General features: G+C 44.7%; 1 protein-coding gene across 2 annotated transcripts in view; it reads left to right on the forward strand.

The window, feature by feature from the left end:
- Nucleotides 1-320: 320 nt before the first annotated feature.
- ACO1 (aconitase 1) overlaps nucleotides 321-21,286 on the forward strand; it is a 59,738-nt gene continuing 38,772 nt past the window's right edge. For both annotated transcript variants that reach the window (XM_060155187.1, XM_060155188.1), the window contains exons 1-2: nucleotides 321-406; nucleotides 21,083-21,201. In XM_060155187.1, the coding sequence (XP_060011170.1) occupies nucleotides 21,105-21,201 (97 nt within the window). In that variant the 5' untranslated portion in view covers nucleotides 321-406; nucleotides 21,083-21,104. The remainder of the gene's footprint in view (nucleotides 407-21,082; nucleotides 21,202-21,286) is intronic.

Below are 21,286 nucleotides of genomic sequence, written 5' to 3' on the forward strand. Positions count from 1 at the left end.
GGTGAGGGCAAAAGGGAGAGAGGGGAGGTGACCACACGTACCGGGGTGCCAGATAGGGAAGCCTCCAGCTTGACGGCCAAATCATTTTAAAAAGTGGCATTTTCCCCTCGTCCCTTCGGCTCCTCTCCTAGAGAGCTGAACAGTCACACTCCAAGGCCGAGTGAGCGAGTCCCAGGCCTGGGCCCGCATGGGAGGAGCCTGCCGCTGGCCCCTAGCAACCCTCCCTCCCGCGGGGGGCGAGGTCTCCTTCGCTCCGCAGACCCCGCCCCGCCCCGGCTCCGCCCCTCGGCCGGTGGCCCCGGGGCGACAAGGGGAGGAGCTCGGCGTCTGGAATCGCGCAGCGCACGGGATCGTGCCCCGCAGCCTGGTTCCCGGCCGCCGGTCGGAGCCTGCAGTGCAGTTCGCGGTAAGTGAGTACGTCGCGGCCCGACCGACGTCCGGCCCCGGGCGGGAGCGCCGGCCGCCCTGGCCCTGGCAGGGTGGGCGCGAGTCCGCGGCGCCCCGGGCACCTTCCTTGAGCCTGGACTGCCCGGACTGCAGCGCGCCGGGCGGCCCGGGGCGGGGATCCGGGGAAGGCCGAGGGGAAAATCGGGGACTAGTTCCTGGGGACTGACCCCTTCGCCCTGTCCCCAGCCTGTGCTGAGCCGAGGACAGGTCTTGGGGACTGGAAATGGCTCTCCTAGGCCTTCTTTGTCTGGGCTGTGCGGGCCGCCCAGAGTCCACGCTGAGACTGTTCCGGCCGACTGAACTGGGGAGTCCTAACCTCAGGGAGGGTGTGCGGGCCTCACCGGGGAGTCCTCGCCGAGCTGGGGGTGGCGGGATAGGGAAATCCTCAGAGGTTCTGACAGATGGGGGAAAACACACCAAGTGGTAAGAGGAAAACGGAGTGCGGGGGGAAGAGACCCTCGGTGGAAGGGGTGGGGATAGAGCCCATCCTAATAGATTCAGAGATCCAGGAAGGAGCACGGGCTGCCTTAACAAATTCAGCCAGCACATCAGAATGGCACATCTTCCTTCCTGCCACATACATAACCCTCCTTACAGTGTGTGTGTGTGTGTGTGTGTGTGTGTGTGTGTGTGTGTGTGTGTGTGTGTGTGTGTGTGTGTGTGTGTGTGTGTGTGTGTGTGTGTGTGTGTGTGTCTTGGTGGGGATGGGGGTAGGGAGTCGGGGACAGCCTCTAGGGTAGCAGTTCTCAAACTTTTCTGGGGGCGGTGCTCAAAAACCCCTTTAGACTCTTAAAAATCAGTATACTAAGGAACTTTTATGTGGGTTATATATTTCAATATTTGCCAAATATAACTAAAACTGAGAATATTTTACTATATTTAGTAATGCATTTAGACATAATAGTGGACATATTGTACATAACGTATCTTTATGAAAATAACCATCCTTTTCAAAACAGAACGTTACTGAGATGAGTGACATTGTATTAATTATATTTTTGCAAATCTCTTTAATGTCAGGTTTAAGAGACAGCAGCTAGATTCCTTTTTTGTTTTTCATTTGCTTTTTCATCAGCTAGATTCTTATATCTGCTTCTGCATTCAGTCTGTTTCAGTATTACATGTCATATAGCCTCTGGAAAACTCCACTGTGTACTCCAGAAAATGTGAGAGTGAAAATGTCAAATAGCATCTTGGCATTGTTACGAAAGTGTTTTGTTTTTTTTTTTTTGTGGTACGCGGGCCTCTCACTGTTGTGGCCTCTCCCGTTGCGGAGCACAGGCTCCGGACGTGCAGGCTCAGCGGCCATGGCTCACGGGCCCAGCCGCTCCGCGGCATGTGGGATCTTCCTGGACCAGGGCACGAACCCATGTCCCCTGCATCGGCAGGCGGACTCTCAACCACTGAGCCACCAGGGAAGCCCCGAAAGTGGTTTTGACTTTGTGGATCCCTAGAGTCCCCTGCACCACACTTTGAGAGCCACCGGTGTAGGAAATGCTTCAGAGGCTTAAATCATTGGGCCTGCTTCTTGTTTGTGATCCTTCCTCTGAATGGGAACACACACCACACCATGCATGGATGGTTAACCTCTGGTAGTTGCAACCAAGCTTGACCCCACTCTGGAAACCAAGAACTAGGTCCCCACATAAGGCATGATGAGCCCTGCTGGCCTCCTGAAAACTGGCAAGGCTCTCAGATGCCTTTGGTTATTTCTGTTCCTGCAGAGGTGACCTGTGCGTAAGTCCAGACTGTAGCAGTGATGTGGCACACAGGACCCACGCATTCGGAGACATGCCCATGGGGACCCCATGCCAAGTGTGGAGGGGTTTGTGTGAGAGTTTGCAAGTGTTTGAGAAGTGATTTGCAAAAGAATAGGGAGGCGTGTTGTTGCCTTCCTGTCCTCCATGATCATTTCTGTTTGTGGTTGAGCAGCCTTGAGTTTATTGGAATATGACTGGTGAATAAGAGCACCCAGCCTTGGTGCTCTTTCACTTTCCACTTTCAGAGGGGTGTCCCTGTGAGTGGTCCTTCCTCAGCCTCTGCCAGAGCCCAGTGCCCTGCATGCTGCTGTGTGGTAGGTGGGATCACTCACTGGATTCCTTCCGTGGCTCCTTGTTCTGTCAGCACAAATTCCAGATAGAAATTACATACATATTTAGCCTTATAAATGTTTGGAAGACAGACATACCAAACTATCAACAGTAGCCAGTTCTGGACAGTGGAGTCGGAAGGAAGGCAGGGAAATTATCTTTGTTACTCTTTGTGGTAACATATGTCTGCCTGCCTTGCAGCATTCATGTCTTGCTTTTACAACCTGAAAACAAAACAAAAAACTAAAATCCCAACAACCTATACTTTTTCAAGGAAGATAGGATTATTTCTGTTAGAATGTTACCATCACTCCCTCTCTCCTGCTAAAACAAATTACTGCATCCTATTTCTAAACTAGTATATATGATACTAGTATATATTAACTCAAAGTAATATTGAGAGAGAGAGCCCTCTCAGACCAAAGCATTTTACTGAACAATATTTGTTTGACGTAAGCCCCTGTCCAAGGTTAGAAGCACCAGATCAGACTTTTTAAAAAAATTTTTTGAATTTTATTTTATTTATTTTTTTATACAGCAGGTTCTTATTAGTCATCCATTTCATACACATCAGTATATACATGTCAATCCCAATCGCCCAATTCATCACACCACCACCCCCCTGCCACTTTTCCCCCTTGGTGTCCATATGTTTGTTCTCTACATCTGTGTCTCCATTTCTGCCCTGCAAACTGGTTCATCTGTACCATTTTTCTAGGTTCCACATATGTGTTAATATACGATATTTGTTTTTCTCTTTCTGACTTACTTCACTCTGTATGACAGTCTCTAGGTCCATCCACACAGATCAGACTGTTTTCTAATGGACTACTGTGCAGCCCTTAAACTGATGTTGTAAAACGCTGTTTCATTAAATGCCATGAAGTACAGTTTTAAAATTGAAAAACATGTTACCCAAGACTGTGATCCTACCGTGACGAGGAGAGAAAGCATGTGCGTGTATGTACAGATGTGCACACGCGTGGACAGAGGCAAAGGATGTGCCAAACGCTGGGTGGTTTTTCTCTTGGTGGCGGGGTACAGTGGGTTTTTAATTCTCTTCACTTTGCTTATTAATATTTTCTAGCAAGTACTAAACAAATATTAAAATTGACTTGACCGGACTTCCCTGGTGGCGCAGTGGTTAAGAATCCGCCTGCCAATGCAGGGGACACGGGTTCGAGCCCTGGTCCGGGAAGATCCCACATGCCACGGAGCAACTAAGCCTGGGTGCCACAACTACCGAGCCTGTGCTCTAGAGCCCGCGAGCCACAACTACTGAGCTCCCGCGCCACAACTACTGAAGCCTGCGCACCTAGAGCCTGTGCTCCACAACAAGAGAAGCCACCACAATGAGAAGCCCGCGCACCGCAACAAAGAGTAGACCCCCCTCGCCGCAACTAGAGAAAGCCCACGCGCAGCAACGAAGACCCAACGCAGCCAAATATAAATAAATAAAATTTAAAAATTTAAAAAAAATTTGACTTGACCAAAAATAACTCCTACAGTTATTTGTACATTGAGGGCAACATAGTTGGCTTCGTTTTTCTTAGACTGACTTAGCACCAACTTGGCCAGTAGCAGACCCCTGCTACTCCCTTCCTCCCAGTGGGAAATTGAGAAAGAAGTATGGAGCGAGAGGCATGGGGAACCGAAAACAGCCCTTAGTTATGTTGTGCAGTATCTACTTCTGCCTGTGGAGTCAGCTGCAGCCTCAGTCCTGCCCGTTCCCTCCAACTGACCTAGAGGTTAGAATGTTCTTATCGGATCAGCACCATCACCTGAGAAGCCATCAGCTGACCAGACTGAATGGCCTTCATTTCTTTTTTAGCCATTTTTAATGGAAAATTGCAGACATCCAAAGAAGTGGAGAGTATACCCCCACCTCCGGCTTCAACAATTATGAACATTAGCATTTGACCGATCTTGTTTCATCGGGACCTTTCCTCAAACTCACTTCTTTTTTTCCCTCTTCCAGGAGTTAGCATCTTCATTTTCAACTGTATAAACTAACAAAGTATCTTTGTTATGTCTTTTAGTAACAAGCATGTACTAACTGCTTTAACAAAATCTTAAAACTTCTGTCCTAATGTCAGCACAACCGAACCCCCGGGCAGACTTCGAATACTTGCTGTGTGGTCCCCCTCCTCTGCTTCTGCATTTCCTCTCTTCTCTGCCTTCTAGGCTAAATCAGTCTTCCCTCTTTCCTTCTTCCAATTCTCTGTTAAGCCTTTCTCAACTCCCTTAGTTATAGCTGTCACTTTCCTCTGACCTCTCTTATGACCCTTAGCATATTATAGTTCTTTGTGAGCTTATCTCAGTCTCCTTAGATCATAATCTTCGTGTAAAACAAGATTTTCCTTATCTCCCTTTCTCCTATGCTACTTAAAAATGCTTAATGCAAAGAAGATGCTCAAGAAATAGATGCTAAATTAATTTAAATTGATTAAGTTCATTGGAGAAAAATTTTGATTACAAAAGAAATGCATTATGTTCAAAGGAAAAATTTCAGATATTGCCTAGGACCACGGACATTTTATCTCACCTGCAAGATTTTTAAAGATTTTAAAGTACTGCAACAAAAAGAATCTTCAATTTGAACCAGTATAAAGAAGACATCTTTTTTTTTTTTTTTTTGAGGAAAATGGTCTTTATGGTCTTTTGTCATTTTTTTCACATATATCTGGAGCGTTTAGGTCTTCTCTTATTCTAGAATGCTTTTTTTCCCTTGGTAGGGAAGAGTGACTCTGACAACATTAGAATATCTATTATGTTTTAAGATGTAGGTTTAAATCTTCAGTAGAAGAAACTGGCTATGTTTAGGGTCCACATGCCCCATGAAGTAAGTTGGTATCAATCTCATGAATAACGGCAGCTCACAGGTACAGAGTTGCTCCCAGTGTGCACCATCTTTTCATCTATTGCCTCCTTTAATTATCACAGTGGCCCTTGTGAGCTGGGCAGGGCAGTGCAGGGCAGCTATTGTTGCCTTAAATCTGCAAAGAAGTAAACTGAGGCTTAGGCAGATAGAGTGAATCTTGTCTACGGCAGAAAGTGGCAGAGTCTGATTTTAAGTGTAGATTGGAAACCAAAGGGCTTTGGGATTGGATGTTGGGAACATGCAAAGACGGGAAACTCTCTCTCCAAGCACTACATATATTTGGGAGCCAGACTAGGTTCTTGAAGTAAGTATGTATATCCCACTGCGTAGAACTATCAAAGTGATATCACACTCTCTGAGCCAATCACTTCCCAGATTCCTCAGGTTCTGCTTTAGAAGTTAATCCACTTTCTGATGAATTGGCAAGGCTGCCGTGCCTGCGTGCTGCTGGGGTTCTCTCTCATTCTCTTTTCGTGACTTAAGAAGAAATCTGGGGAAGCCCATCTTTGAACAGTGTGAACTGCCTGAGCTGTTGCTCAGACTGACATGTATGGAACCCTTAATTATTCCTTAACCTCGTCATCCTTTCATGACCATTACTGTAAAATTACAAAGCAAATTGTACACATTGTGGCCTAGTTCATGAAGAAGGCATGTTGGTCGAAGACAGTGTCCTCCTACAGGATTGCCAGGTTTGAATTTTTGGTTGAGAAGCGGAGAAGTGAACGAATCATTGTGGACAGTCGGTTACATGCAAGAGCTACACAGATACGTGCAGGACAGTTCTATAATAGTGGTGGGATAAAGACCAGCCTCCAGACTGGTCTTAAGAACTGCTATGTTTCATAAAAGCCTTATTTGCTTAGATAAGGAATCAGTTACATTTTAAGGGTTGGTGATGCCTGGTGATGGGTTTTTGACATCAACCCATACTTTAAAAGTTATCTGTCATACAAATTTTGCCAAAATCAAGGATATTTTAGGGGAAATTAGAGGTTGACTATCTAGTCCTCGCATATACACCCTACAGTTTGAAGACTGTTTTAAAGTGCGATTTAACTTTTTTAGTCCATTTGGTGAATGTGGGTTTTGGGATGAGGAGTGGCTATAAAATGCTATGCCTATTTGGAAGCAGCAGGGTGCAAGGAAGTTGGCCCTGACATCAGGGGCCCTGGGTTTCACTCCCAATCTGGCCACTTACCAGCCACAGGGCATTGGCAAGTTACCCTCTCTGATCCTCAGTCTTCTCATCTGTATAATGGGATGGTAGTCCCTATCTCACAGTTGCTGAGGGACCATATTAGACAATGTGGATAAGATATCTGGCACTCCACGGGCACTCGGCACATGTCAGCAGGCTGCAGTGCCTATGGAGTGATATAGCACTCATGGCAGAATGCCTGCCCAAACTTCTCTCAGCCCAGACCTCCTGAGCCCCTGGCACATATATGCTGCTGCCTGCTGTTCCTCTTCATCCCAAATTCCCCATGTCTAAAACCGACATCCCGGTTCCCATTGTGGTCATTGGCTCTGCCAGTTTGCCCAAAATCCCAGATCTCTCTTTCTCACCCACCCTCAGTCCATTCTCCTTTCTTAACTCTCCCTGGGATTTATTGCCCCTGCCCCCTTCTTCCGACTTGATGACTGTAATAGCACCATAACCTGCCTCCCTGACACCCATCTAGCATCCTTCTCCCAAGTCAGCTCTTAACCACTACCAGAGTGATCTCTGAAAATCAAATCAGGTCTTGAAGATTCCAGCTTAGAATCTTTTAATGTGCTTCCCTGTCTTCAGGATAAATCCGAGCCTTTCTGCGAGGTCCCTCATGATGTGGACCCCGCCCCTCCCTTTCCCTCTCCTCTTACCCTGCCCATCGTGAACCCTGTCCTTCGTCCACATGGAACTGCTTTATGGCTCCCACAGGGTCACGCTTCCGCACTTTTTTTTTTTTTTTTGTGGTACGTGGGCCTCTCACTGTTGTGGCCTCTCCCGTTGCGGAGCACAGGCTCCAGACGCGCAGGCTCAGCAGCCATGGCTCACGGGGCTAGCCGCTCCGCGGCATGTGGGATCTTCCCGGACCGGGGCACGAACCCATGTCCCCTGCATTGGCAGGCGGACTCTCAACCACTGCACCACCAGGGAAGCCCTTCCGCACCTTTACATGTGCTGTTTTCTCTGCCCGGAATATTTTTTCCCCGACTCCTTCCCTCAGTGTAGTTCTGGAAGGCTTGTGCATGGCGTGCCTGTCCCCGGAGGTCTTCCTGACCCCCTCCCATGCTGGATTAGGTGCTATCCCTAGATGCTTCTTTTTTTTTTTGCCTGCACCGTGCAACGTGCAGGCTCTTAGTTCCCCAACCAGGGATCGAACCCGTGCCCCCTGCAGTGGAAGCTCGGAGCCCTAACCACTGGACCGCGAAGGAATTCCAGCACCCCTAGGTGCTTATCGCTCTCCATCCACTGCTGCTGTAGCATGGACTGCTTGATAGTCTCATAAACTCCTGACCAGTCTGTGTGTGACTGAAGAGCAAGCGGACTCATCTCTTTTTCCCATCAATGTCAAATCAGTGTCTATCAATGTCAAATGTATGAATGAATCTGGGTCAGTCCCTTTCCTTAGACAAGCTGGCGAGGCCCAGCTAGTAGATGTGTCATGGTCGAATGCTGCTCTATTACTTGTCACATCTTTGACCCAATGAAATGGCCATTGCGTGTAGATGCCATGCCACTCTGTGGGGCGCTGAGATGGGACTAGAGCATCATTGCTTAAGAGCTGGGCTTAAGGCCAGATGGACGTTCCCTCCATCTGGGTTGAGTTCCCTCTCAGCACGCCTGCAGTCTGGCTGCAGCTTCCCAGCTCCTAACCACATGGTTATACCACTGCGGGGAAAGAACGTGCTGGTCAGAAAACAGGAGCTTCAGGTCCTCCCGGCAGCTGCCTTTCTTCTCGAAAACCAAGAAACGTAGGCTTATACCACAAGCTTCTGGGAACTCTATTAGTACGAGTCATCATTCTTGGGTCTGAGCAGTGCTGAAGTGGGTTGGGGTAGATGACCTCAGAAACATGGTGAATTCATGGAGAGAAATGCTGCCCTGTGAGACCTCCGGCAGCCTGACACCCAGCCTTTCGTGGTGACACTCTTTCTAATTCCTAAAATTTGAGTTAGAAAAGTTTGTTACCAAGGATCTATGAAATGAGTTTGGAGCTTGAGGAAATCATGCCACTCTTAAAGGATGGCTATCGACGAGGCCTGCTCTGTAATGCTAGTAACAACTACAGTTGCTGCCCCCTCGCACCCCCTACTCTTAGGACTTAGATGCAGTAGGACTTCGGGGCTCTGCAGGCATCATTTTTGAAGCCCTGCTGGCAATGGTGGGTTGCTGCAGGGTAGGGGACCCACAGTCTGAGAAGGGGCTGAGGACTGGCCTTAAAGAGGAGAGGATGGAGCTTCCCTGGTGGCGCAGTGGTTGAGAGTCCGCCTGCCGATGCAGGGGACGCGGGTTCGTGCCCCGGTCCGGGAAGATCCCACATGCCACAGAGCGGCTGGGCCCGTGAGCCATGGCCGCTGAGCCTGCGCGTCCGGAGCCTGTGCTCCGCAACGGGAGAGGCCACAACAGTGAGAGGCCCGCGTACCGGAAAAAAAAAAAAAAAAAAAAAAAGAGGAGAGGATGAGGTCAGGAGCTGAGGACTGGCCAGGACACCTGGTTCTGAGGGGGTCCTGCCCTGCTTCTTCCTTTACTTTCTGGACAAATGTTTCATGACCCCACAAAGACTTTCCTTTCTCAGTGCATCTCTGGAATAATAAATCTGAAGTTCAGCAAGACTTTTTGTGAAACTCTGTTTATATTAGTTCATAGTAATACCAGAAAATAAAGGTAACTATTTCTGTTCTTTGGAGTTTGTGCTACTGCAGTTAATTTAAAATGAGCTTAAAGGATGTGTCAGGGAAGTTTTCTCTTGGGAATTTCATACGATGTTGTGCTGTCTTGGCCACTGAGCACAGCACAGTGCTGGGGCAGGGGCTGCTTGATCAGACAGTGCCGTGGTCACGGCTCTGGTCCCCCAAATCCTGACCATTACCTTTGGCAGTGGCTATGGACATCTGCTGAGTGAGTCATGATCATTTTTATGATACATCCTGAAAATTTCCAGTGTTACTTAATGAAGTTCAGGGAAACAGAAGGGTTAGATTTCAGGAAGTAGCTACTTTTTAAATGGCAACTTAATGTTTTCATAGTATGAGTTAATATCTTACCAAACCTAAATTCTGATGTTGGAAATGTACAATTTAAACGAAGTGTAAAGTTAGGAGAGTACTTTGTCCTTAGTCAGAGTTCCTACAGTAGCTGACTCTGCCACTCCCCACCTCAATCTTTTCCTTTTCTGCCCTCGCTCACTCTGCTCTGGCCTCCTTGCCTTCTCTCAGACCCACCTCAGGACCTTTGCACATGATCTGACCCCTCCTCAAGATTGCGCTGAGCTTGCCCCCTCACTTCCTTCAAGCTCGTTCTCAAGTGGCTCCATATCAGTGAGGCCTTCTTTGATCTCCTGATACGCTTCACGGCGACACTCCTTAGTGCCCTGTCCTGCTTTATCCACAGAACTGGTCACAGTCTAACGTTCTGCTTCTATGTTTGTTTACTGTTTAGTCCATCTACCTCCACTGAAATGGAAGCACCATGAGGGGGCTTTGTCAATTTTGTTCCCGGGTTCATCCCTGGTGCCTAATACAGTTCCCGGCACACATTACGCAGTTAACATAAATATGTGTTGAACAAATGAATGAATGAAACAGAATTTTTTTACCCAGAAGGGACTTTTTAGATCATCAAGTAACCTTATATTACAGACTGGGAAACTGAGGCACAGAAAGTTTATGTGGCTTATTCAGAATGAAACTGAATCATTTAAAAACTGTTATAGCTCTTTTTAGAACTCTAGGAATATATGTGGAGCATTCTGGTCAGTGGTCCAGGATGAGACAAAAGAGTTAGTGAAAACAGACTGATAACTTAAAATTTTAGCAAAAAGTGGCAAGTTATTGTGTGATGGCAAAGCTTTTTGAAAGCAGAGTCTTGTTGACTTTTGTGGTGTAAAGTGCACTTTGCATTAATTAGTGCCCAAGAAAAATGTGTTGATGGATTTGGTTATACTGTCATAATGTCATTCTTTCTCTAAGACCCTCCTTCTGCACTGAGACAGGAGGGACAGGGGCAAGGCACAACCTTTAAAAGAATGACATATCCTGAGGATATGACAAAAACTCGTTAAAACCAACTAGGTCCAAGATGGCAGAAGATTTAACTTCCCGTAGACCTTGAGCCTCATTATACACTCATTGTAATATATTAGCATATGCTAAACAACACACAGACAGGCACCATGACAGTTCTGAGGCCAACCATGAAAGGCCAAAAGGTGGGTGGTGCCCTAATTCCTGGAAATCCCCACCCCCTCTCCAAGATAGAATATTCCACTTGTTAGCTATGAAATTGCCCAGCGCATAGAAACTAACCAGCCCCACATTTCAGGGGCTGCTCTCACTTTCCAAGAGGACCCCACCCCTGGGGCTGCTTCTTTCTGTGGAGTGTGTACCTCTGTAAATAAACCCACTTTCACTTTACTATGGCTCACTCACTTGGCCAGCCATCCCAAGGACTCTAGGCCTGGGACATGACCATTCTCTCATGCCCCATTTTCCCTACAACAGTACTACTCTTTTTCCATTTTTGTTTTTTTTTTTTCCTTTCTTTCTTTTTCATTCTCTCCCAAAATATACAATTGCACTTATGGCTTTAAAATTCTTTTGGTTACAAGTATCACATTTAAGAGATTTTTGTGTTGTTTTTGGTGTGTGTGTATTTTTTTTTCAATACTTTTATGAACAGCTAAGAAGATCAAAGAAGTGACTTGGTCTCTGGGAAAATTCAGAGCTATTCAGCTATTCCATTTTTCCAGATGCGTCTGCAACAAATAAAGCAAAGAACTAATATTTCTAGTTCTCCGCTTTGTAAAAGAACCGAGTTGACAAGCCATGGTGGTTTGAGGGCCTGAATGGTTCTGACCTCAATCTTGTTTATAGACATCCTTGGAATCTCACTTTTGACAAAAAGTTGTTTATAAGTAGCATGATGTTTAGATACACAACAGTTTGGGGGTGGGACCAATTAATTTCTCTTTAAACAGAAAAAAATGAAGCACAGCTAATCTTTTTAGTGAACTGAAGTAAACCCTAAAAGATGCAGTGATACTGCTTTAACTTCGGAGTTGGAAGCCATGAAAATTCAGGGAGGGTATATTTAGCAAAATGTGAGAAGAGAGGAAGAGAGGTGGGTAAACCACATGAATACAGAAGAAACCTCTTTCTGTTGTTAGCATAGATTTAAAAAAAATCTACTCTTGTGTGTCTTTAGATATCCTAAATAAACAGTTCTGAGGGTGTGTTGTCTGTACTTTAGACCACACAGAGCAGTGATTCTCAACTAATCACCTGAAGGCTCTTTCAGACTATCCAAACTCTCCAGGAAGCTGATTACACACAATCTCCACCCCACCCCCCAACTTTATTCTCCCCATCCCATTACTGAGGGGAATTCTGCTGCCCAGGGTTATGCCTGTCCTCTGCTCTTTCCCACTGATGCGTGTAAATCCTGTGGTTGGTGGTAGGGCCCATTCATATGCATGCCTCTTTCTCTATCATAAGACCTAAGAAGATTCAACTCCGACAGCATAAGCAGCTAAATCTTAGATTTATATACTCCAAAGGCTGGAAAAACACCCGAAAACGTGACTCTTTATTTTATCTGATCGTTGGCATTTAGCTAAAATCAGTCGACTATTCCAAACATCTCTACAAATCTGGCTGTACCAAACAGGCATCATGACTGTCAGCTGGGGTATAGTCCCAGGCGATCCTCTAGCAAGAGCAGTGACTTAGCATTGTACTGTCCATATGCTGTACTCGGGCTCCCTCACAAAACCCATTGGCAAGACTGCTGCCTGGGCTTGGAAATGGTCTGGGTTACAGGTAGCAAAGCTCACTGACCCCAGTGGGGATTCTGCCTGTGAGGTAAGCTACTTGGTCACTTACTTAGCTATAACCAACTAGGTTCCCAGTGCACCTGAGCATGGGGTCAAACTGTGCATTAGATTTTAGGGCTCCCTTCAGGTAAAGGGGAATCTTACACACTGCAAGTCTCAAGATCAGGTAGAGGCCCCAGGCAGTCCTTGCCTCTCCAGGACTACAGAGCTGAGTCTCACCCACAGGAACAGTGCAGTGAAGTCCCCTCGGAGATGAGAACATTTGGTCTCCAGAGGCCATCTTAGTGACCCTCAGTTTGCCCTTTCTGGCAGACAGGGAGTTTACAAAAGAAGAAATTCAGATTCTAACAGAGGGATGGAAAGGTATTCACCTTCACTAGCAATTAGAGAAATGCCCAAGGTTAGCTTTTTAATCTCTCAGTTTGGCAAAAGGTAAAGACCAATTATGTTGCCTGGTTTAGGCACCTTCATTTACTCACTGCTTCAGAGAAGGGTCATAAAATTGGTACAGCCTTTCCCTGGCAACCTGGTGATGTGCAAGCCAATGGAGATATCAGATCCTTTCACCCAGCTGTCCTACTTCTAGGAACTGAGAGCTACGAGTTTATTTTAAGGAAATGGATTAAGGAGCTATTCGAAGAAATGTATACAAAAGTTGCAAGCGGTATTTGAATGTTAGTACTTGGAAACAACCTGTGTATTTTAATAATAAGAGATTTAAATAAATTATATATCTGAATGATAGATTTTTATGGTGTAGTTAAAAGTGATATAAAATATCACATGATGGCTCTATAAAGATGTTTGTGGTCTACTGCTGAGTGGAAAAAAAAGCAAGTTACAAAACAATGTGAGGTCTAATCATTTTTTAAAAATCCAAGTACATTTAAAAGTCATGTTAAATGAAACTCCAAACCATGGTATTACAGATGACTTTCATTTTCTTCTTTTTGTTCACTTGCATTTTCTTTTTTTTTGTGAGTTGTGTTTCTTTTTTTAATTAGGTTCTGCTTCTATACATTAGTGCAATCTGATCATACAGTATTTGTCTTTTTCTGACTCATTTCACTTAGCATAATGTCTTCAAAGTCCATGTTGTCACAAATGGTAGGATCACCTCATTTTTTATAGCTGATTAATAGTGTTTCCACAATGAGCATCTATTTTTAAAATTTTCTTTTAGGGACCTCCCTGGTGGTCCAGTGGCTAAGACTCCATGCTCCCAATGCAAGGGGCCCAGGTTTGATCCCTAGTCAGAGAACTAGATCCCACATGCATGCTGCAACTAAGAGTTCACATGCCACAACTAAAGATCACACATGCTGCAACTAAAGATCACACATGCCACAACGGAGATCCCAGGTGCCCCAACTAAGACCCAGCGCAGCCTAAATAAATACATAAAAATTTTGTTTTTAAAATTTTCTTTTAATGTATTTTTCTGATCTTTTTTCTAAGTTTTTTTTTAAATTGAAGTGTAGTTGATTTATAACATTATATAAGTTTCAGGTGTACAATATAGTGATTCACAATTTCTAAAGATTATACTCCATTTATAGTTATTATAAAATATTGGCTATATTCCCTGTGCTGTACAATATATCCTTGTAGCTTGTTTATTTTATACATAGTAGTTTATACCTCGAAGACCCCTACCCCTGTCTTGCCCTCCTCCCTTTCCTCTCCCCAATGGTAACCACTAATTTATACTCTATATCTGTGAGTCTTTTTTTATACTCACTAATTTGTTTTATTTTTTAGATTCCACATAGGTTATAACTGGTCTCATTTTTTAATTGAGTTGTTTGTTTTTTTGGTATTGAATTGTATGAACTGTTTATATATTTTGGATATGAACTAACCCCTTATTGGTCATATCATTTGCAAATATTTTCTTCCATTCTATAGGTTGTCATTTTGTTTTGTCCATGTTTTCCTTTGCTGTGCAAAAGCTTTTAAGATTAATTAGGTCCCATTTGTTTATTTTTGCTTTTGTTCCCTTTGCTTTAGGAGACAGGTCCAAAAAAATATTGCTATGACTTATGTCAAAGAGTGTTCCATCTATGTTTTCTTCTAGGAGTTTTATGGTTTCTGGTCTTACATTTAGGTCTTTAATCCATTTTGAGTTTATTTTTGTATATGGTGTTAGAAAATGTTCTAATGTCATTCTTTTACATGTAGCTGTCCAGTTTTCCCAGCGCCACTTTTTGAAGAGACTGTCTTTTCTCCATTGCATATTCTTGCCTCCTTTGTTGTACATTAATTGACCATAAGTATGTGAGTTTACTTCTGGGCTCTATAGTCTGTCCCATTGATCTAAGTGTCTATTCTGTGCTGTTTCTGTTTTGTTATATTCATTCATTTGTTTTATTCTTTAGATTCCACAGGTAAGTGATAACCTTTCTCTGTCTGATTTTTTTCACCAAGCATAATACCCGCCAAGTCCAGTTGTTACAAATGGCAAAATTTCATTCTTTCTTATGGCTGAGTACTATTTCATTGTATATATGTACACCACATCTTCTTTATCCATTCATCTGTTGATGGACACTTAGGTTGCTTCCATATCTTGGCTACTGTAAAGAATGCTGCTTTGAACATCGGGATGCATGTATCTCTTCAGATAAGTGTTTTCGTTTTCTTCGGGTATATACACAGCAGTGGAATTGCTGGATCATGTGGTAGTTCTGTTTATAGTTTTTGAGAACCTCCATACTCTTTTCCACAGTCGTTGCATCAATTGACATTCCCACCAATAGCGTACGAGGGTTCCGTTTTGAGGGTTCCGTTTTCTCCACATCCTCGCCAACATTTGTTTTTTGTGGTCTTCTTCATGGTAGCCATTCTGACAGGTGTGAGACTGTGGTTTTCATTTGCAAAACCACTGACATTGTGGTTTGCATTTCTCTGATGATTAGCAATGTTGAACATCTTTTCATGTGCCTGTTGGCAATCTATATATCTTAACTTTACTCTGTATCTTTCTTTTTTGTGTTCATTTGCATATGAATGGTATGTGGGTCTGATATTTACATCAACAGAATTGATTTGTCATTCCTCTGCCTCTCTTGGAATAAACTAGTCATCAAGAGCAGTTAAAAACTTAACCACAGGTTGTTTTCCCAAAGTTTAGCTGTCAGTCAGTTCTCTGGAATTTTGAACCACGGAAGGTTCAGTGAATGATTATAGAACTAACTTAGAAAAGTGCCAGAAGACTGATACGCCTAAGTAGTACTTTTTTCAACTCTACTTATGAAGGATTTTAAGGTGTTTTTGTTTGTTTGTTTGTTTTCTCTGCCAGAAATTTGCTTTTTTACTGGAGGGAAAATCAGCTATATTTCTCCTGGTGCTACCCCTTATAATCCTGTGACCCCAGGCCATCAACTTCCTTTTAGGGCCTCTATTTTCTCATCAGGGGAATGTTGGTCCCCTGATGTAGTCCTAGGTAAAGTTCTTTAAGGTAGGCTCACCATTCTCTGATGTATCTCATTACCTCCTTAGCATCTAAGATCAAAGTGTCCCTAGCCTGTGGTGACGGATCAATGCCAAGCCACACATGTACAAGTGAAGGTGCCTCTCCAAGTAAGTCACATGCCAGTGTCCTAAATTGAGGCCAAAGGTCAGTTGGCAGCAACACTCTCTGTGGCTGGAGAGGATCCCCACCACTGAACTCCCTCAACCTTTTTCACTGGGAGAGTAGTTCATGTGTTAAGTGTCTCAGATCTGCCTGCCTGTGCCTACTATTGAGTATTTTTAGTAATTTACTTTAAAAATCTGGTGTCCAGCACTCCCTTCCCCACCCCCACTCTTCGATGCACAAAATGTATCTGTAAGGATCATGCCAAGTCACCCAGCTGGTATTTCAGGATGGGTTAGCTTTGAGAGACACCGTTTTGCTACCAAATAATTATCTTTTCTTTCCGAATGTGAACAGATGTAGTGAAGGGTTTCAGAGATGGTGCAAGTGTCTCTTTTTGGATTTCTTTTCTTTGAGAACTGTCCATGGGTCCCACTTGATTCAGAGGCCAGGCAGATATCAGCAGTCCTAGCCTTCTCAACACAAGTGTTCAGGAAGGGCAAGTTCTGAGTGAGCTGTAAACGCGCTGCTTAAAAGATATCATTTGCCCTTCTTTCCTTTTTTTTTTTTTCTCTTTTTTTTTTCCTTTGCCTCCATGCAGTACCACCTTATTCTGTGGAACACAAGAGGCAGCAACCCGAACATATTTCCATGCATACTAATTCTTCCCTCTTCCAAAAGAGAAAAAAACCTAGGATGACACTCCACCCTCTCCCCCCAGATCCTCTCTGTTTGCTCATTCCTCTCTTTTATTAGTATTGAATGGGGATTAGACAAAACAGAAAAAAAGGCAGGAACAATGCAGATAAGAAAGGAATTGAAACAGTGGGGTCTGTGCTTTCTGTGGTTGTGGAAGTAGACAGGATTCCCTGGCCAGTTGGTGGCGTTTCTAGCAAAATCACAGATCTTGGGATAATTTGGGGTAATACTCAAGGTTTGGGGATGGGCTAGGATTCTGGCCAGGGTAAGGCAGACCTAGGTACATTCACAATGCCTAGATTCTACTTTGTATCTGGACTGTTCCCAAACCAAAGATCTTTCCCCTCACACCCTGCTTGGCACGTGGTTGTTTTGGCTCCCTCTTGGGACTACTAAAGCACTAGGAACTCCTATAAGGTCATTTGAAACAAGAGTGATAGAATGAGTGAAACTGTGGAGTGGCTCTGATTTCCAGAACCCAACAGGTTTATAAGGGGGTGGTGGGGGGGGGAGGTCCATTTCCCAACTTCCAAGCAAAACCAGTTTGGGGTTGCAAAAACACAGCTCCTGTTGCTTTCCACTGACCTGTGGCTCAGAGTGGCAAGGGACATGTGACAATCAATGCCTGGCTCAGGCCACTGTGCTGGGTGACCCCTAGAAAGAAGGAAAGGCAACTCTAGTATTCAAAACTGCCTCTTGGAGGAGGATTTCTCAGGCCCATGCGTCTCCTGGCTTTTTTCAGCTCTGGGGGTTGGTTGGTGACCTCCAGCCAGCGCCATCTTCAAACCAGGAGTTGCCACACCTGGAGAGGCAGCCCCAAGGGGCTGGTGGAAAAAGCCAGAGTTCAAAACCTAGCTCTGCCTCTTACTGGATGTACGCCTGAGGCGAGTTTTTCCATCTCTCTGAGCTGCAGTTTTCTCAGCTGTAAAATGGGAGTAATGATAGGCTGGAATTTACAGAGATGTTGCCAGAGTTATAGAAGCACTTGGCACGCGCTGATACTTAGTAATTAGTCACTGGCTCTTCTCTCTCCTAACTTCTGCAAGTAAAATTTCCTTCATTTATATAGTGAAACTACACAATTATCTAGTCTCTAAGGAAAAAAGGAGGCAGATGGAGAGTGCTTTATATGACACATTTTCTACAAGAGCCATACTGGTCACTATATCCATCCTGAAATACCAGCTGGCTTTGTAGGGTGGTAGGAACAGCAGGAATCGTGTAAGGCTTCCAGAGTTCTGCCAGGGCATTTATAAGGTACGGGGAAGCAAACTGACACGTTGTGTCCTGTGTCCTCACTGCATCATGGCAAATATGGGTACAATTTGGCAACTGGTTTAACCATAGAATTTTGGCAAACTGAGCCCCTTTAGGGATGATTCAGTGACTTAAGGCTTTTGAAAGATATGAACAGCCCACCGTGCCCAGTTCAGTGAGGGGTTCCTACCACTTCCAGAGTTTCCTGCCTGAGTTTTCTCTCTGTAGTTACCTCCCATTCCTCCAAAACATCTGCTAGGCTAAGTTAGAACACAGCTCAGGTAGTGCCCCTCAGGCATGTTTGGTTTGGCCATTGTGCTGAAGGCCCACTCAGTAGTTTAGAAAAATCTAGTTACTGACATTTATAAATCAAGAATGTTCGTGTAGAAATCCAGATTGCCAGCCTCGCTTGAAAACTTGGCTCTGTCCACACTGGGCTGGCATATTCCAGCATGCAGCCCGCGGCTGGAGCCAAGTGGCTGCCGCTCCCTTAGCCGGGCAAACGTTGCCCAGGCTGCCAAGCCCCTGTGCTGCCTGCTTCACTTGTTCAGGCCCCCTTCCTGAACCGTATGGTATTTTGGTTGCGATTCACTCCCCCTCTCAAACATATACTTTCCATGGTACCTCCCTACTTTCTGAATCAAGTGTACCTTCTTCACCTGGTCCTCCACGGTGTCCAGCAATGATTCTCAAACTGGACACGTGCTAGAGACACCTGGGAGATTGTCGAATTCCTGGCGCCTCCCCCAGTCCCTTCTGATTCAGTAGCTCCGCGGTGGGACTCGGGAGCCTATTTTTAACAAGAAAGAGCCCCAGGTAATTCTACTGCAGATGATCTAGGGCACGCCCCAGCATCCCGTGCTAGGCTTTCTTTAGTTTCAGTTCCGGAATTCCTAGAGAAGTCAGTTAGCCTTCCCTCTCCCCCACCAAATGGCAGCTCCTGCAAAAACCACGTGGGACTAGGGGAAAGAGGCGATTCCCAGTAAAAAGGTGCTCGGCAGACCACCGCACTCTTCCTTCTCATTCTCTCACGCCTGTTGCCGGTGCCCGGCTCATCCCATTGTCTCTGCGCTCGTAACTCCAGGAAGGCAGGGGTTGCTTCTCACTCAGCTGCCTCTCCCCAGAACTGCCTGGCACTGGACTTTAGACACAGTGGGTGTGCTCATCATCTGTCTCTTTTAAGTTTTTAACTAGTTTTCAAACAGTTCTATTTGTACAGTTAAAAATGCAAATAATACCAAAGGATATACAATGAAGCTGAGTCTTTCTCCCAATCCTGACTTCGAGGCCGCTGTCCCTCTTAAAGGAACCAGTCTCTTTTGTGTCTCAACGAAGACATGGGCCTGTCTATGGAGACAAGGCCCACTTGTCATTTTTTATCCCCACAAACAGTTGTTTTCTGTACAAATGGTCCTCGACTCACAATGGTTTGACTTACAATTTTCTGACCACTTTGGTGCAAAAGCGATAGGCATTCAGTAGAAACACACTTTGAATTTTGAATTTTGATCTTTTCCCGGGCTGGTGATATGCGGTACAATACTCTCTTGTGACGAGTCCCAGTCAGCCACACGATCAGGAGGATGAACAACCGACAGACACCCTTACAACCATTCTGTACCCAGACAACTACCCTGTTTTTCATTTTCAGTACAGTATTCAATAAATTATATGAGATATTCAGCACTTCGTTATAAAATAGGCTCTTTGTTAGATGATCTTGCCCAAATGTAAGCTAACATAAGTGTTCTGAGAATATTTGAGGTAGGCTAGGCTAAGCTGTGATGTTCAGTAGCTTAGTATATTAAATGCGTTTCAACTTACGATATTTTCAGTTTACAACGGGTTTATCAGGGTGTTATCCAATCATAAGTTGAGTAAGATATTTTACTTTGTTTTCATTTTATAGTAATATGTTGATCATTCCATATCAGTCATCCCCAAAATAGGTTTTATGAATATTTATTCATAAAAACCTTGGATTAGACAGGGGAATGTTACTACAATTATCTTAAAATTAAGACTATTGGAGAATGGATTGATTAAGAGACTTTTGCCCAAGGGGTAGGACTAGAAAGCAAGTCTTCCGACTTCCACCCCGGAGTGTTTTGCTCTAAGTTATATAGTTATTTGAAATCGCTGTTTATCTGTGTGGTGGAGGCCAGGAACAGTGTCCTTTCTTGTTCACCACTTATAATTTATAAAAAGATAAGGAGAGGGCTTCCCTGGTGGCACAGTGGTTGAGAGTCCACCTGCCGATGCAGGGGACACGGGTTCGTGCCCCGGTCCGGGAAGATCCCACATGCCACAGAGCGGCTGGGCCCGTGAGCCATGGCCGCTGAGCCTGCGCGTCCAGAGCCTGTGCTCCGCAACAGGAGAGGCCACAAGAGTGAGAGGCCCGTGTACCGCAAAAAAAAAAAAAAGATAAGGAGAAATTCTGCCCAGAGCTGGGGTAGAGGGTCCTCTCCAAACATATCTGGGGAGTTTGGGCATTTATGCCACCACAGTGTACCTTAAAGATTACCTGATGTGAACTCACTCTTGCTACCAACTCAAAAGTGAGTTGGGAAGACTTCCAACTAACAGGTTTATTTAAAACGCTGCAGAGACAGTTACAACAGAAAACAGCTGCTTTCAAGTCCGCTCTTCCAGAGTTCGAGTTTTATACGGTTGCACAATGTCACCTGCTCCGGACCTCTTAACCTCCTATCAAGCAAAACATGAGTCCAGTTCAGAGGTCTGTCCACATATTCGAGATTCACCATGCAACACATCCTTCATTTCCCTTCTTCCTCATGACTTATCAGTGCAAGAATTTTGGAAAGTTGTATACAGATAAGGCAAAAGAAGTTTGGAATTGTATGCACCCTTGAGAGGTGAATCCTAGCTTTCACAAATAGCTTCACAGAGCCCACTTTCTTTGCTAAGGATATCATTTTTTATTCATTTATGTTCCACCTTTCCCCTACTCTGAGAAGATAAGTGATTTCTTGAAGTGAATGTATCATAATCGTTAAAGAGGGCAAACACTCATTGAATAAATAAGGTCCAGCTTTGAGAGTAGAAATTAAATGTTCTCTGTCCTTTTCAGGGACACGTGGCCATCAGGAATAATGAGCAACCCATTTGCACACCTCGCTGAGCCTTTGGATCCTGCACAACCAGGAAAGAAATTCTTCAATTTGAATAAATTGGAGGATTCAAGATATGGTAGGTACATGGCTCTATGATGTAAGTGCTCTGATAGTAATTGGAATATCATTTGCATAATAAGTAAGCTACTTAATAAATTAGG

This window comes from Lagenorhynchus albirostris, chromosome 7, assembly GCF_949774975.1.
Source record: "Lagenorhynchus albirostris chromosome 7, mLagAlb1.1, whole genome shotgun sequence".
NCBI classification, from domain to species: domain Eukaryota; kingdom Metazoa; phylum Chordata; class Mammalia; order Artiodactyla; family Delphinidae; genus Lagenorhynchus; species Lagenorhynchus albirostris.